Source organism: Arachis stenosperma, chromosome 7 (assembly GCF_014773155.1).
Source record: "Arachis stenosperma cultivar V10309 chromosome 7, arast.V10309.gnm1.PFL2, whole genome shotgun sequence".
Classification (NCBI taxonomy): domain Eukaryota; kingdom Viridiplantae; phylum Streptophyta; class Magnoliopsida; order Fabales; family Fabaceae; genus Arachis; species Arachis stenosperma.
In genome coordinates this window covers 6,248,717-6,264,012 of record NC_080383.1, presented here as the reverse complement: position 1 = coordinate 6,264,012, position 15,296 = coordinate 6,248,717, and the positions used below count along the sequence as shown (strand labels likewise).

The following is a 15,296-nucleotide window of genomic DNA, read 5'->3' as shown; positions in this document are numbered from 1 at the left end:
TTGTTGCAATTGTGTTGTCCTGCAAGGGGAACTTAACACAAAGATGAATTGTAGATACTATAGCGCCGAACCTATTTAAGAAAGGTCGGCCAAGTATAATATTGTAGGGACTGAAGCAATCAACAACCAAATATTGAATATCTGAAGTTTTCGATAAAGGGAACTTACCGAGTGTGGTTTGTAACCACACAGAGCCCATAACCGGGACTCGCTCACCTGAGAATCCTACCAAGTCACCAGTGGAAGGTCGGATGATGTTATCGCTCAGTTTCATTTTCTGGAAAGTTGAGTAAAAGAGAACGTCGGCGCTGCTGCCTGGGTCGAGCAACACCTTTTTAACGAGGAGATCTCCAAGCTGTAGGGAGATGACGACTGGATCATCCAGATTTGTTAGGCTGTTGTTATGATCGGCCGTCTGGAAGGTTATTTGTGGCGATGTTGGTGGCGGCTGTTGTTGACTTTGATCGGCGTTGACGGAAAGGATAGCTCGGTAAGATCTTTTCCTTGCGGAGCTTGTGGATCCTCCACCTGCGAAACCTCCGGAAATACAGTTAATCGTACGTATAGGTTGCTCGGGGTGGTTATTGTTCGGTCGGTCTCTGTCTCGGTTGTGTTGTGTAGCCGAGCTCTGATCTCCCGGGGCGGGTGCGCGCCGGTGCATTTGGCCGCTGATGAATTTGTCCAGATGACCCTGCCGAGCTAATCGTTCCAGCAGGTCTTTAGCGATGACGCAGTCGTCGGTATTGTGTCCGTGCTTCTGGTGGAAAGAACAGTATTTTGATCGGTCAGTGCTTTTTGAATCTGGGTAATTACCAGCTTTTCGCGGCGGCTTGATTAACTTTGAGTTCAAGATCTCCTTGATGATGTCATCGCGTTTGGTGTTGAATTTGGTGTAGGTCTCATATCGTGGGATTGGCTTGAAATTCTTTTTATTGTCTCGTGGCTTGTCGTCGTCTTTATAGTGAGGCTTTTCTGTTTTTCGAGCTTGTCGAAGTTCTTCGATGTCAATCTGTCCTTTAGCTTTTTCACGGAATTCGGCCATTGTTTTTGGTTTGGCCACAGCAATAGTTTCCTAGAACTTTCCTGGTCTTAATCCGCTTTTTATGGCGTGTAGCTCGACCTCAGGGTGGAGGTCGGGTATGCTTATGGCTATCTTTGTGAAGCGCGTCATGTAGTCCTTGAGGCTTTCGTGCTGGCCCTGCCTGACTGTGTTCAGGTAATCGGAGTCGTGGAGGTAGATGGCGGATCCAGCAAAGTGCTCCTCAAAGGGTTTTGATATATCTCGGAATCGAGAAATGGAACCTGCAGGCAAAGAACAAAACCAATCAAGTGCAGGACCGTCTAAATAGGATGGAAAACAACGACACAAAACTTTATCGGATGCACCGTTTACTATCATTATGGAGGTGAATTTTTTGATGTATTTCTTCGGATCACCTAACCCATCGTATGGAGTTAGGGTGGTTGGCAGAGTAAACCTTCGGGGCAGCACGAAGTTCATCACTTCCGCCGTGAATGGTCCAGGGGAGCTTTCCTGATCGTCATTTTCGATGTTTTTCTGAGTATTCTCATTATGTTCAGGCCGCTCCTCTTCCTGTCGAGCAGTGTCTGAGACATGTGTTGGTCCTGACTGCTGCTCGGCTTCTTCTGTCCGTTCTTGTCGGTCATTATTTTCAGTCCGAGCGTTATTCAAGTTGGCGATTTGATTTGCCATCCTTTGGTTCTCTTCAGCCACGACTTGCCGTAACTCGGTCACCATCCGGAGCAATTCGGATGGCGAGGGTGGGGGTTGTTCAGCCATGACTTCAAGACGGGAACTTTGAGGCCGATGATATATAGGGAAAGAGGTTTATATTCTCGGCCCCACGGTGGGCGCCAATTGTTCTTGTATGGATACCTGGAGAGAGAGCTCAGTCTCTGGGAGTCGGCGCCGAGCTATTGCTTTCGGTGCCGACCTTCAGGTCTTGTGATAATCCGAGCTTTTCTCCAAGAGTGTGTCCAATCGCGTAGAGCTTTGAGCAAGAAACAGGGGGGAGTGTACCTGCAAAGGCACTCCGAAGCTTAAGTTAGTATTGAGAATTCAATGTCTTCTTTAGATGAGAGATCATACCTTTTTGTAGGTGAAAAATGTATGAGTCTGTTATGATCCTCCTTTATTGCCTGTATTAAAGAGTAATAAGTAAGGTGAAACGTTTGGTCGGACGTTTCATTTTGTGAATCAATCCGTTAAGTTGAGTTGTAACGTAAGTGGCTGATTTGAATAATGGAAACGCCGATTTAATGCTTAAAATGCCGAACTATAACGTCATCTTTCTGAGTAATGATCTGATTAGTGCCGAGTTATGAGCGATAATACCGATTTATGATGTTGAATTTGTAACGACCGGATCAATTAGTTATTCTATTTTTGAATTTGGATGAGATCCTAACTGATTCTGTTTTTAAATTGAGTTATGATATGATTCATAAAATTTGAATGATTTAGATTTGAAATTTCAAGATATGATTTAAATTTGAATTGAGAATCGAATTTAAAATCAATAACAAATCTCATACTATATATATGTACGTCAAGAGTACAGGAAAGTCACGAGAGAATAACAAGAGTTTTATTGCTTTACCTCTATACACATAAATGTATGTGAGCCTAATTCTTGGAGAAGAATTTTATGGTGTGCAAAGAGTTGCAAAGAGGTTCTCAATTTAGATCAGATATCCATTGGTCAAAGAGTTGACAGCAAAAGGTTGGTCTCGGTGTGGATACGCATAGCGCCTTCGTACCATCGAAAGAGAAAGTGATTTTTACTAGCGTACATACAGGTATTTAGATCTGATTTACTATATATTATATTATTGGAATAAAGTTTAAGCACAAAATAGATCTTTAAGGATTACTTTCTTTTCTTCCGCTGCGTGTTATGAACACATGGTAATCCTACATAGATTATTATGTTAAAAATGTTGACGTTTTGAATATACTCAGTTAGCAATTTGTAAGCAATGAATACGGTGGAGACCACAACATTGTTGACATAAACCTTGACATTTGTTTTGACTAATTCTCCAAGCAGCTAGTGATGACGTGTAAAAGAGCTATGGTGCGGTTATGTTAAAAATCTTATATCTTCTGTTTTGATTAACTCATTGAGTTATAACTAACTTTCTCCAAATTATAGGTTGAGACCACAACCCTCAACCTTGACTTGTGTTGTCACAGGCCGAGCTTTTACGAGAATCTAGATATAACTTGTTAAGTGTAGTTGTGTTATAATTTGGTGAGTCATAGGTGGTAGTTTGAAAAAATTTTCATTATCTCGGTCACCTTGAGGTTTGTTATGTTTATCTCCTTCTTGATTTAAATCTTGCTTTTCTTACCTCTGAGCTTGTCAGAGTTCCTCTATTTCTATCTGTCCAGCTACTTTTTCACAGAATTCTGCAAAAGTCTTCGACTTGGTAACAATAATGGTCTTTTATAACTTGCCGTGACAAAGACCACTTTTGAGAGTATGGATGTGAACGTCAGGATTGAGGCTGGAGATCTCCATTGCTATTTTGTTGGCCCTCATCATGTAATTTTGGAGGCTTTCATGATGGCCTTGTTTGATTATAATGAAGTAGTCGGAATCATAGGCATAAATGTTGGATGCCATGAAATTACTGGTAAACAGGTTGCCTAATTGCTAAAACAACAAAACCTACAGGCAAAGATGAACGTTAGAGTAAAGCAGCACCGCCTAAAAAGCTAGGAAAAGATCGTCAGAGAGTAGGGTCAAAAGCATTATTCAATAACATCATAGAACAAAATTTTGTGACATGTAAGTTCGGATCACCGAGTCCATCATATGGTTTGAGAGATGTTGGGAGAGTGAAGTTCATAGGCAACTAGAAAACCATAATTTCTTTGGAAAAAGGGTTAGATTGTCTTAGGAAGAGTCGCTTCTGCAATATTCGTTTCTAAGGTATGGTCATCATGTGGATTGCCATCATTGTTATTTTTTTCATCGCCTTTGTCTTTCGACTGACCATCTTAGTGTTAGGCTAGCTGTTTAGCCATCTTCTGGTTTTCGACTTGTAGTGTCGCAACCATAGCCAACAACTCGTCCCTATGTTTCGCGGAGAAAGAGGTTGTTCGTCGGCCATGATCAAGGCTCTGCATAAGACCAGCCTCATAGTGGGTGCCAAATGTTCTTGTATAGAGAGTCTGTCCAAGGTATCTCGTCGCTTCTATAGTAGACATCATCCTGCCTTTTTCCATAAACAAAGTATACGCCGAACTTTAAAGAACACCAGATGGAGTGGATATTTGCAGATAGTACTTCAATGATCAAGTTAACAATAATTTAAGGAAGTGAGTGAGAGTGATATAAGTGAGTATTTAAATTTCCAGATGATGTTTATCTTTTACCTTACTTTACTTTATATAGACTACTGTACAAAAGGTGTAGACATTTTGAATATGTCCGATTAGCAATTTATAAGCAATGAAGTTGGTAGAAACAATAGTATCAATGACATAGTAACCCTAATGTCTATTTTAACTAGTTCTTCGAGTAGTTAGTAATAATGTGTGAAAGAGCTATATATAGTACGATTACGCTTAAAATCTTATCTTATGTTTTGCCTGACTTATCAAGTTATAACTGACTTTTTTTTAATTATAAGTAATGGACCAAAAATTTTGTTTGGTTTTCATTTACAATAATTTTTTTTTGAATGAAAAAGCTCAACACACTAGGTGGAGCAAGCAGAATCCAAAGCCATAAGTACAGTTGAACAGAAAATAATAACTGAAGATGGTAAAGCAACCCCTAGTCATCTTTGGCATTGCCATCAACAACTAAAGGATGCACCACCAATCCATTCGTCGGATAACTCAAAGGACTTGTTAATGATTTCTGCTACACCTGAGCTTTTATTCTGAAACACTCTATTATTTCTTTCCAGCCAAATTGTCCAGATTACAGCAAAGAAACCAATCAACCACCTCTTCCTATCATCCTTTCTTTGTGCAACAGTCGTCCAACTCTCAAAGTGTTGCTTTAGTGTACCTGGTACGGACCATTCTCTTCCAAGCGCATACAGCCACGCACACCACACCTGCCAAGTGATCTCACACCCAAGGAACAGATGAAAAGCAGACTCCACAGACTTATGGCATAAAGCACACAAATTATCAATCTGGTTAATGATCCCTAATCTGCAAAGTCTATCTTTAGTATTCACGCTCTCAATCAGAACAAACCATGAGAACAATTCAACCCTTGGTGGGGCAAAGCCCTTCCAAATAGCGCTAGTGAAGCTATAGCTTGTTACTGCCTCTGGAAGGATTGCTTTCTGCATCACCTGCACGAAGGATTTAGTAGAGAAAATACCAGTTCTATCAAACTTCCAAACCACCCTATCCTCTCTCTCTGTTGTTAGCCTAACTGAACATAAGATCTCATGGAGTTGGTTCAACAGTTCCAGCTCCCATTGAAATAACTCCCTCCTCCACTGAAAGCTCTATATCCACTCTAACCCATCCCAAAACCCACAGTCACCTATAACAGAAACTTTAAGGTTTGAAACCAAGAAGAATCTAGGAAACAAATCCTTCAAGGCACCACCAGTTAACCAGTCATCCTCCCAGAATCGGATTGTTCTGCCGTTTCCTACTTCTATTGACAAGCCTCTAATCATCCTCTCTCTGATTTGTGGCTCCCTGATTTGAAGGTGGCAAATGTCCTTCCACGGACCCCCTCTTGAAGGAACCTGTTGACTATGCATCATCTTAAAAGGATTCATGTTATTACAAGAGCATACTACTCTCTTCCATAAGGGGCACTCCTCTTTGGAGAACCGCCACCACCATTTGAATAGGAGAGCTGTATTTCGAACCACTGCATCTCCCACTCCCAAACCACCCTCCTTTTTAGGGGCCATCACTACCTCCCATTTCACTAGTGGTATCCCAATCCTCCCATCATCCTTACTCCACAAGAACCGTCTTTGTAAGAAAATCAACTCCTCTACTACTGCCTTTGGTATCTTGTACAAACTAAGATAATATATAGGCAAGCTATTGAGAACCGATTTAATGAGTACCAGCTTACCCGCTTTATTGAGGGTCTTTACTTTCCACAAACTCAGCTTTTCTTCCACCTTATCAATCACTGGTTTCCACGTCTTAACTAGCCTCGGGTTTGCTCCCAAAGAGATGCCAAGGTACCGGACAGGGAGAGAGGCCTCCTTACAACCCAGCAACAGACACATCTTACGCGCCCACCTCTGTTCACAATTAACCGGAATGAAATTGGACTTCTCATAATTAATAGACAACCCAGACATCAGCTCAAAAGAACGCAGTAGGCGCTTGTAATTCTGAATGGTCTCTTCCTCTGGCGGGCAGAACAAGATAGTGTCATCCGCAAACTGTAAATGTGATAACTCAATGTTATCCCGTCCAACCAACAGCGGCAATATGCGCCCATTCCTCACCGCCTCCCCAATCATCTTATGGAGCACATCAACGACGAGCACAAACAGAAAGGGACATAAATGGTCTCCTTGTCGCAGACCCCTTTCCATCTTGAAGGGCTTAGAGGGTGACCCATTAATGAGCACTGACATTGACGCCGAACAAACACATTCCTTAATCCACCCCGCCACCTCTGCCCAAAACCCATCTTCTGCAGCACTATATCCACAAAACTCCATTTGACCCTATCGTAAGCCTTTTGAAAGTCCAGTTTAATGATCGCTGAGCTCCTTTTCCTCAACCTTAGCCAATGTACTGTTTAACACGCTATCAAAGCCCCATCGTGTATTTTTCGACCCTGCACAAAAGCAGTCTGAGTCTCGCCCACCAGGCCCGGCATCACTTTTCGCATCCTCCAAACCAACACCTTGGATATGACCTTATTTCTGTCGCTCCAGTAAATTTTGGTGCCAGCGCCACCCACGTGACATTCGAGTCCGCAGGTAGCAGTGCTGAATGGAAGAACCCCATCACTGCATCCGTGAATTCTTGCCCAACTTCTTCCCAACACTTCTTGATAAAATTCATGTTATACCCATCACTCCCTGGTGCTTTCGATGACTCACAATCCCACACTGCAGACTTAATTTTGTCAGCATTCGACATCAGTTCCAGCTCTGTTGCCTCGTCCTCATTTATTCGCCTTACCAGCCCGTCCCGAAATCCTATATTTGGAGATTGCTCCTGGTGGTACAACTCCTTATAGAAATCCCGTATAGCGACCTTAATCCGAGATTGATTTCGCACTAAGCGGCCTTGGATCTTTAAGGCCTCAATCCGATTGTTTCTTCTCCGAGCCGAGGCTAAGTTGTGGAAGTACCTAGTATTTTTATCCATCTCCATAGCATGCCTGGACCGAGACATATGCTTCCAATGCAATTCCTTTCTAATATACCATTTCTTACATGAGCACACAAGCGCCTTCCTTCTAGCCTCCATTATTCCATCATATACCCCATTGCTGACCAAATCATCAACTTTCCTGATCTCGTCTCCAAAGTGCTCTCTATGCCACCTACCCAGCGGAATCGTCAAAGCCTTCAACTTGTCCATGAACTGAATATCCCCTAGGCACCTGCATTCATCCTTCACCATTCTCAAAAACCCATTATGAGTAAACCATGCATCCAGACTCCGAAAGGTCGCTGCCCTCCTCCTAACCTTGTGACAGTCATGATCAGTGGACAATGGTCTGACAAACCTCTTGGGCCTCTTTCAGGGAACTCTTCTAACCACTCAAGACTAACCAGGAATCTATCAACCCGACTACATGACTGGCCCCTGAACCAGGTAAATTTACGATCAGTTAAAGCAAGGTCAACGAGCTCCATATCGTGAATCCAAGATTTAAACTCTACTGCAGACCTCGGCAAGGAAGTAGCCCCTCGTCTTTCTTCCTCTTGAATAATATTGTTGAAGTCCCCATGAAACAGAAAGGAACTTGACATAACCCAGACACGAAGCTCAACTCCTCCCACACAACGAGTTTTTCCTCCCTAACATGCTCACCATACACTAAGCAGAAAGCACACCTAAAATTATTCTTTATCATGACTCCATCCACACATAACCACCTACCATCTTTATAACATTTATTTAAGTTAAATACAGTTGCATCCTATAGCAACAACAGGCCTCCAGACGTACCTTTCGCTTCCACAAACTCCCACCCTACTCCATCATTACCCCATAGTTGTACAACATCAAATTTAGTCACCACCTCTTTCTTTGTCTCTATCAATCCTAACACATGCAAATTGTACTTCTTTCTAAAATTTTTTATCATGCTCACCTTCCCAACCCCCGCCAACCCTCTAATATTCCAGGATGCAAAACTCATTTTAAAATAGATATACACACCTTTTTTCTGTTTTTCGGACGACTCCTTCGAGCTTTCTCTTTTTGTTTAGCCTGCTTTTTCTTCAGTGCTATTTTCTCATTCTGAGCCTGAAGTATCGCCATTATATCCTCTTCCTCATCGTACAACACAGCTCCAGATTCCTTAGCTAGGTCCCACGTCTTCCTGTTTTCCTGCATTGCCTGGCCCGTTCAACTTCGGACGTTTCAGAACATGCGTCACTCCCAGCCTTAGTATGGTCATCCCCCGAGCCAGCTAACTCTCCCCCAGACCCGACGTTCTCCTCCACCGATTGCTTCATCAACCCGTGCGCTTCAACTGCTGGTGAGGTAAAACCCGATGTATCCTTGGCCAAACAGTTTCGGTCCTGGCAACAATCCTCAGAACTTGGTCCCGCAGTTACACCCAGCTTCTTTACACTGCCACTGTCGTCCTCCACCCGGTCATCAACACAAATGCACTCTGTCTGGCACAACTCATCAGCCCTACCATAGTCAGAAACCCCCAACCAATCTCACCGTACCTGTCTACCTTCCCTTTGCAGCACCACTCCACCCCCTTCCTTCATTGAAACCTGTCTCCGCACCAACAAGAATATCACTACCTGGATGTCCCTGCCAAACGTCGCCACCTACACCGCTGGACCTCCATCAGGCACCAAGCCGCCCGCCACTGTCCGAGCCAACCTCCCATCACCGCCAAGGCAAGAGGGTAACGTAACCCCTTCTTCGAACAGCGTCCAAGTCCCAGACCGGGAGCCATCATCTGCACCGATGGAGTCAGCCCCTCGCCCCCAACCGAACTCAGTCCCAGTGTCCGGCCTTCCCCTGTATTCGGTGACGACCGCGCCGCCTTGGACAGTTTCCGTCTCTTCAATACGCTTGCTTGATGGTAAGTCTTCCCCAGACCAGACCCGACTCGACACCCTCTCCATAGTAAAGTCAGCCTGGTCCACCTCAAACCTCCTGCCATCCTGAACATGTAGGCTGCAATTTTTGAGGCCCAATTGAACCTCCTTAGTCTTAGTCAACACACTTTGGGCCATGGCATTATTGAGAATAGCATTGTCACTAAGACCCACCCACCTTCTAACACTAGTGACATCACCTGCAACCCCCGCACCATTAGCCACATCCCAGGACAGAGTCCTCTCCGAATCCTCATCCACTTTATGCGCCAACGATCCTGCATATCCAGCCTTCATGATATCGGAACCAGATTCCCTGTTTATAGTCCTTCCCCTTTTCAAATTCAAATGTTTATTACTCGATTCATTTAAATCTTCCGGGGATATTACAACTATACCATTCATCTGATCCTCCCCTCTTCCCGGCACCGTCATCAACTCCGTTGAGGCATCCCCACTCTTCATCTGCCCACCATCAGTGCTTGCTAAGCCCTCAGAATCGCAACCATTTTCGATGATGGGACCCGGATTACCTCCCAGCCCATCCTTCATCACATAACCCAACGACTGGGATGACCCGTTCCCTCCCTCTGAGACAAACACATCAAACATAGCCGTGCCTACAGAGATGCGAATTCTCTCACGAATAGCCTCATAAATACATGTATCAATTAGCACCCGACCAACGCCAAACGACGAGCATGAAGTTGTCTTAGGATCACAAGCCACCATCTCTCCCCACTGTTTCCCAATCAAGCGGAATGTAGCTTCGGACCATACATGCACAGGGACACCGATACACTCGAGCCATAATCGTCTCTTATCACTTCGATCATTCTCATCCCATTGCCCAACTCGATAGAAGAACTTTAATAGGCCATTCATGCCACATGAGAGAGCCGCTCCCAATTCGCAAACCTTTACTACCTGAGGCCATTCCTTTCGAGCTACGGAGTGCAACAGACAGAAGTCAATAGCTTTCAGAGTACTCCCAACAATACTCCGCTTCAGCCAAATCAAATTAGTCTCTGCTATCGATGCCTGTATGACCCTTGGCCCCAGGCCCTCCTTATCCTTCTGCCAGCACCGCCGCAGAGAGTCAGTCTCATTCTCCAATTGTTCCTTGCCATCCAATCCGTCATAGTTCCGAGCAGGAGTTAATCCGCCATCACCCCCACCATCCACAATACGATTCCCACCCTTATCAGGAAAGTTTCGCCGATCACCCCCCAAGTATCGGTACACTTCTTTATTTCGTCACTTCCTAGAACCGTCTTCCCCTTCGAGGCATTCCTCCTAAACTTAACCTCTCCGACGAAAATCTCCTTTTCCCTTAAGCACATACGATTCATATCTGAAATTGCCTTCAAAGCGCCCCCCTTCATAGTATATCGGATAAACGCAAACAAGTAAACCACTCCACTCCGCATCTTCCTAGACAGGTAAATATCATTGATCCTTCCCGTCCATGAAAACAACCCAAACAATTCCTTTTTTGATATGTCTTCCGATAGCCTATCGACAAATATGGTAAACGAGTCTTCTTCTAGACAGAGAAAAGCTTCTCTGTTCCAAACTCTTGGATCCTTACCAAGATATTGGATCTGCCTAGTCCTACCCCTCCCGGTGTTTCCCCACCCTCTCTCTCGCGCACTCATTATTTTCCTGCAATAATTATTAAAAGAAAACCGTATAATGTGTTCTTCCCATTTACAATAATTTTTATTGTAGCTATTGATCATGATATATGATAATAGAATAATTATAAAAAATAATTTTTAATTAGTTGATATTAATTAAACTTTTATTATAAAAATATTATTTAAATTTTATTTTTAAAAAATTTAAAATTTAAAATTTAGAATTTTAAGTTTAGGATTTAGAATTTAAAATAAAAAATATCTTTAAAAAATTAACTAAAAAAAATAGCTCTGTTATTAAACTCGTTAGACCAAAGCGAGAATTGAGATTTTAGTATCTGAAATAATTTCTTAATTCTTAATTAATTGAATGGTTTTATGCCCGTAATATTTGACTGCTAAGATGTTATATATATTGTTATTAAATGTATTACGTCTTTGATTATGAAAATATTCTGTAAATAATTTAAATTATCCGCTAAAGACTGTGTTCAGCTAACAAATCCAGCACTTTGTCTGCTATCCATTTTAAAATAATAATATGATCTAAAATAGTATATTTCATTTGTTTATTATCTACTAATCTGTCACAGTCAGATCCACCACTTCAATTTAATTCATACTATATAAATTATAAAAGACCATTTGCAATTTTAGAAATAGACAATCTTATCGCCTTGCAAGTTTCAATCTCGAATATATTAACACAAACTTCAAAATAACACTCTACATATTAAACAAGTTAAATGTTATTTTCAATATATAAAAATCGATGTGATTTCACAAACAGATATAATGTAGTTAAATAAGTTATTAGCTAGGCTAATTTTTTTATTTATTTCCCTTATCAGTAGGTCAACTTTGCTTGGATCATAACGTTGAGTTTTTCAAAAATATTTTTAAACAAAAAATTGGATAGAAAAAAAACATCTAGTAACTCTGCTTAATTATGAGATAGTAATAATTATCATCATTTTATACATATATTTGGATTAAATTATATTATTTATTATTAATACAGATCTTTTATGATCTGTTTGAATTTGTTTTCTATATAAAAATTATTTTAGCTCATTTCAAAACATAAAATAGACTTATAAAATTATTAGAAATTAAAAAAAGTATATAAACATAAAAATTATCCGTTACACATTTATGTGTATTATACTATTTTATATTTTTAACATAATAATTAGCAGCTAAAATACTAAAATATTTTATAATAAAATAATCACAAAAGTAAAACTTTTTGCAATAAACTAATTAATAAAATATTTCCATCGTAAAATAATCAAATATTTCATAAACACTAAAAATCAACTATTTATTTCGTTTTACTTTTACTCATACTTTGATTATATTATTTATAAAATTTAACTATAAATATAAATTTAATTATATTATATTATTTATAAATAAATGATATGTATTTTGAATAAGTATAACACTATTGATAAAAGTGAGTAATAAATAATTTTTCTTCTTTAATTTGGCTTAACTATTAAAAATTTCAAGCTATATCTTTTAAAATTTTGTATCTCATTAATAACGGTTTTGTGCAGAAATATACAGATATTTTATTTTATATTGTCTAATTAAATACATAACGAATACGTCAACAAACTAACATGTTAAGTTAGAACGTTAACATGACAAGTTGACCTTTTTTTTGTTTAGATTTAACGGGAAAAACACTTGTAAAGACTGTTTTATATATTTATATTACAGAAGTGAAAGATAAGAGTTGAAGTGGACAATTTTTATTTTAAGGGAGTCAAATTGTCATTTTAAAAAATAGATAGAGACCAAATTGATAGTTCATTCTCATTATTATAAAATATAAAGTAGTGTTCATATTTTGGTTGAAATAACCCAGGACCATAGACTTAGTAAAGATTGGACCATTTTAAAAAAGTCTAATAAGCATGCAAATCCAATTTCAAGAGGATCATTGTTCCATCTACTTGACTTGTTTGGAGCATGGGTTATATGACTCGCGACTCAATTCTCATATCACTACTTGTCTACTTTTAAAGGAGTTAAGTTCTAAAATGGTTTTTAAAGTTACACTCGAGACTTAAAGTGGTCATTGAAATTAATAGTTATTCAACTTTGTCTTCAAAATTACATTCGAAACTCGTAATAGTCTCTCAGGTAGTTTTCGCCCATCACTAGTCATCGAAAAATTGAGGTGGACTGATTCCTACCATGTTGGCACGCTAATGGTTACTGACGTAGCAAACGAAACTTTTTTTATTTACAATGTGGTCCATTTTTCCTTTTAAATCCTTAATCCCCAATTTTTATTTCTTGAATTCTCTTTCTCATTCTCTTCTTCAACCCCATTCTTTACTATCACTCTTCCAAATCCAATCATCAATAACCTCTATTATATAATATGTATTTCAAGTTATCGCCATCACCATCCTCATCCTCATCATTAGTCAAAATGTACCTCGATCCTTCAAATCCCATCTCTCTGTCAGTCTCTTCCAACAAGTCTATTAGTGGCATCATCACTGGCTGCAGCACCTCATCTTCCTCTCCCTCTCCAACAACCGCCTCTCTTGCTGACAGTGTCCTACTGCCATCCGCACGTGACCCGCCCACGTCGTCCTATTTCTCATCATCGAAATTGTTGCAGAACGTCACCACACATCCCTTCCGAAATGGCTCTAACACCATGTCGAAAGAGTTTTGTTGCGAAAGCTGAGGCCGGAGTAGCGCGCTAGTGTCAAGGGCTAGTTCCGTGGGGTTGTCGGTGGTGAATGTGACCTCGGATGGGGAGCTGTAGTGGGTGAAAATCTGGCGGGAGAAGTTGACCTTGGCTACGAGTGAAGGGGGAAGGAAGGCTGGGATTTCATCAACATTATTGTTGTTGTCAGCCATGTGGTGGTAGTGGTGAGTTGAATCATCGTTGTTGGAGATGGATTGAAAGTGTTCGAGGGAATTGGAACATTGTGTGTGATAAATTGATTGGTAATATGCAGAATTATATAAAATTTATTGGATTTTATTTTGCCTTGATTATGAAGTGATATTTTTTTCTCGTATCTTTGGTACTGTACTAGTTGAAAAGTTTATACTATAATTTACTATATTTTTGTTGATAAATAATTATTGGTGTTTTTATATTGTTGCTGCATTGATATTAGATTTGGAAGAATGAGAGTAGAGAATGAAGTTAAAGAAAAAGAGAATGAAAAAGAAAATTCAAGAAACAAACATTGAGAATTAGGGATTTAAAAAGAGAAAGAGACCACATTGCAAACAAAAAAGTTTTGTTTGCCACGTTAGTAACTGTTAGCATGCTAACATGGCAGGAATCAGTCCACCTCTGCTTTCTGATGATTGGTGATGGACGAAAATTATTTGAGGGACTACTATAAATCTTGAAGTGTAACTTTGAGAATAAAATTGAGTAACTATTAATTTTAGAAACCATATTAACTTTTAAATGTAACTTCAAAACCACTTTAAAACTTAATTCACTTTTAAAAAAATCTACAACTTTAATAATCTCTCTCACGTAAAAAATCTCTACTGAAATTTTAAATATAACTACTCATTAAAATTATCGCTTTCTTTATAAATACTTTAGCAATAGCAGTATTAGATATTCTATAAATTTTTGCAGAGTTCTACACTATCATTCAGGTAAGGATATTAAATAATTTTACTATTCTGGTGAATAAATCAAGATCTTTATTTAAAAAAAGTAAAGACCTCATGTTTAAATCCTTATCAATTTAATTTAAAGTATCACTTTTGAAATAAAAGCCAATTTAGATAAACAAATTAATTAAGTTCTTTTGAAAACATAGTTTAAAACATAAAAAATTATATTAAAAATAGTTTATTTAATAAATTATTTTGTATTTAAAAAATTATTATAAAAATATTAATTTTAAAATTGTGTAATAAATGAAAATAATAAAATAATTTTTGAAAATAAAAGAATAAAATTTTTTAATTTTATAAAAAATTTTTAAATAATTTTTTTAAAAAATTAAAAATATTTTTAAAAATTAATATCAAATACTATTAATATAACTTTTTATAAATCAATCCAAAAAAATAAATTTTAAAGCGTTTTAAATAGACCTGAATAGTATAGATAAAGTCATAAAGATAAGAATTATAATACTATTACCCACAAAAAGAGATTTATATTTTGGTGAATTCTATAATGTAGAAAGAAAGATTCTTCTACATGTGTGTGTTTGTATTGTCAAAAGGATAGTGTGACAAGTGTTTAGAAAGAGAGTAAATCAATAGACAAGATTTGACATGTTACAAGTAAAATGTAGTATATTTTGTCTTATGTAACATGTAAATAATGTATTGATTAAATATGCTAATTATATTTATGTT

At 38.9% G+C, this 15,296-nt stretch overlaps 2 protein-coding genes across 2 annotated transcripts; both read right to left on the bottom strand.

Annotated features, from left to right (window-relative positions):
* Positions 1-5,502: 5,502 nt before the first annotated feature.
* On the bottom strand, positions 5,503-6,696 carry LOC130939296 (uncharacterized). The gene has a single exon (XM_057867408.1). It carries the CDS (start codon positions 6,694-6,696, stop codon positions 5,503-5,505), a length of 1,194 nt encoding a protein of 397 aa, XP_057723391.1.
* Positions 6,697-6,856: 160 nt separating this feature from the next.
* Positions 6,857-8,479, bottom strand: LOC130939294 (uncharacterized). The gene is made up of 5 exons (XM_057867407.1): positions 8,378-8,479; positions 8,165-8,188; positions 7,883-8,013; positions 7,679-7,798; positions 6,857-7,592 (listed from the first exon to the last, which is right to left on the bottom strand). Exons 1-5 carry the CDS (start codon positions 8,477-8,479, stop codon positions 6,857-6,859), a joined length of 1,113 nt encoding a protein of 370 aa, XP_057723390.1.
* Positions 8,480-15,296: the final 6,817 nt, after the last annotated feature.

Coding starts and splice junctions, on each gene's coding strand:
- LOC130939296 (XM_057867408.1), bottom strand. CDS start 6,696: ATGGAGTTTTGTGGATATAGTGCTGCAGAAGATGGGTTTTGGGCAGAG.
- LOC130939294 (XM_057867407.1), bottom strand. CDS start 8,479: ATGGCGATACTTCAGGCTCAGAATGAGAAAATAGCACTGAAGAAAAAG. Junction 8,189..8,377: donor GTCCGAAAAACAGAAAAAAG/GTGTGTATATCT, acceptor ATGATGGAGTAG/GGTGGGAGTTTGTGGAAGCG. Junction 7,593..7,678: donor CTGATCATGACTGTCACAAG/GTTAGGAGGAGG, acceptor GGATGAATGCAG/GTGCCTAGGGGATATTCAGT.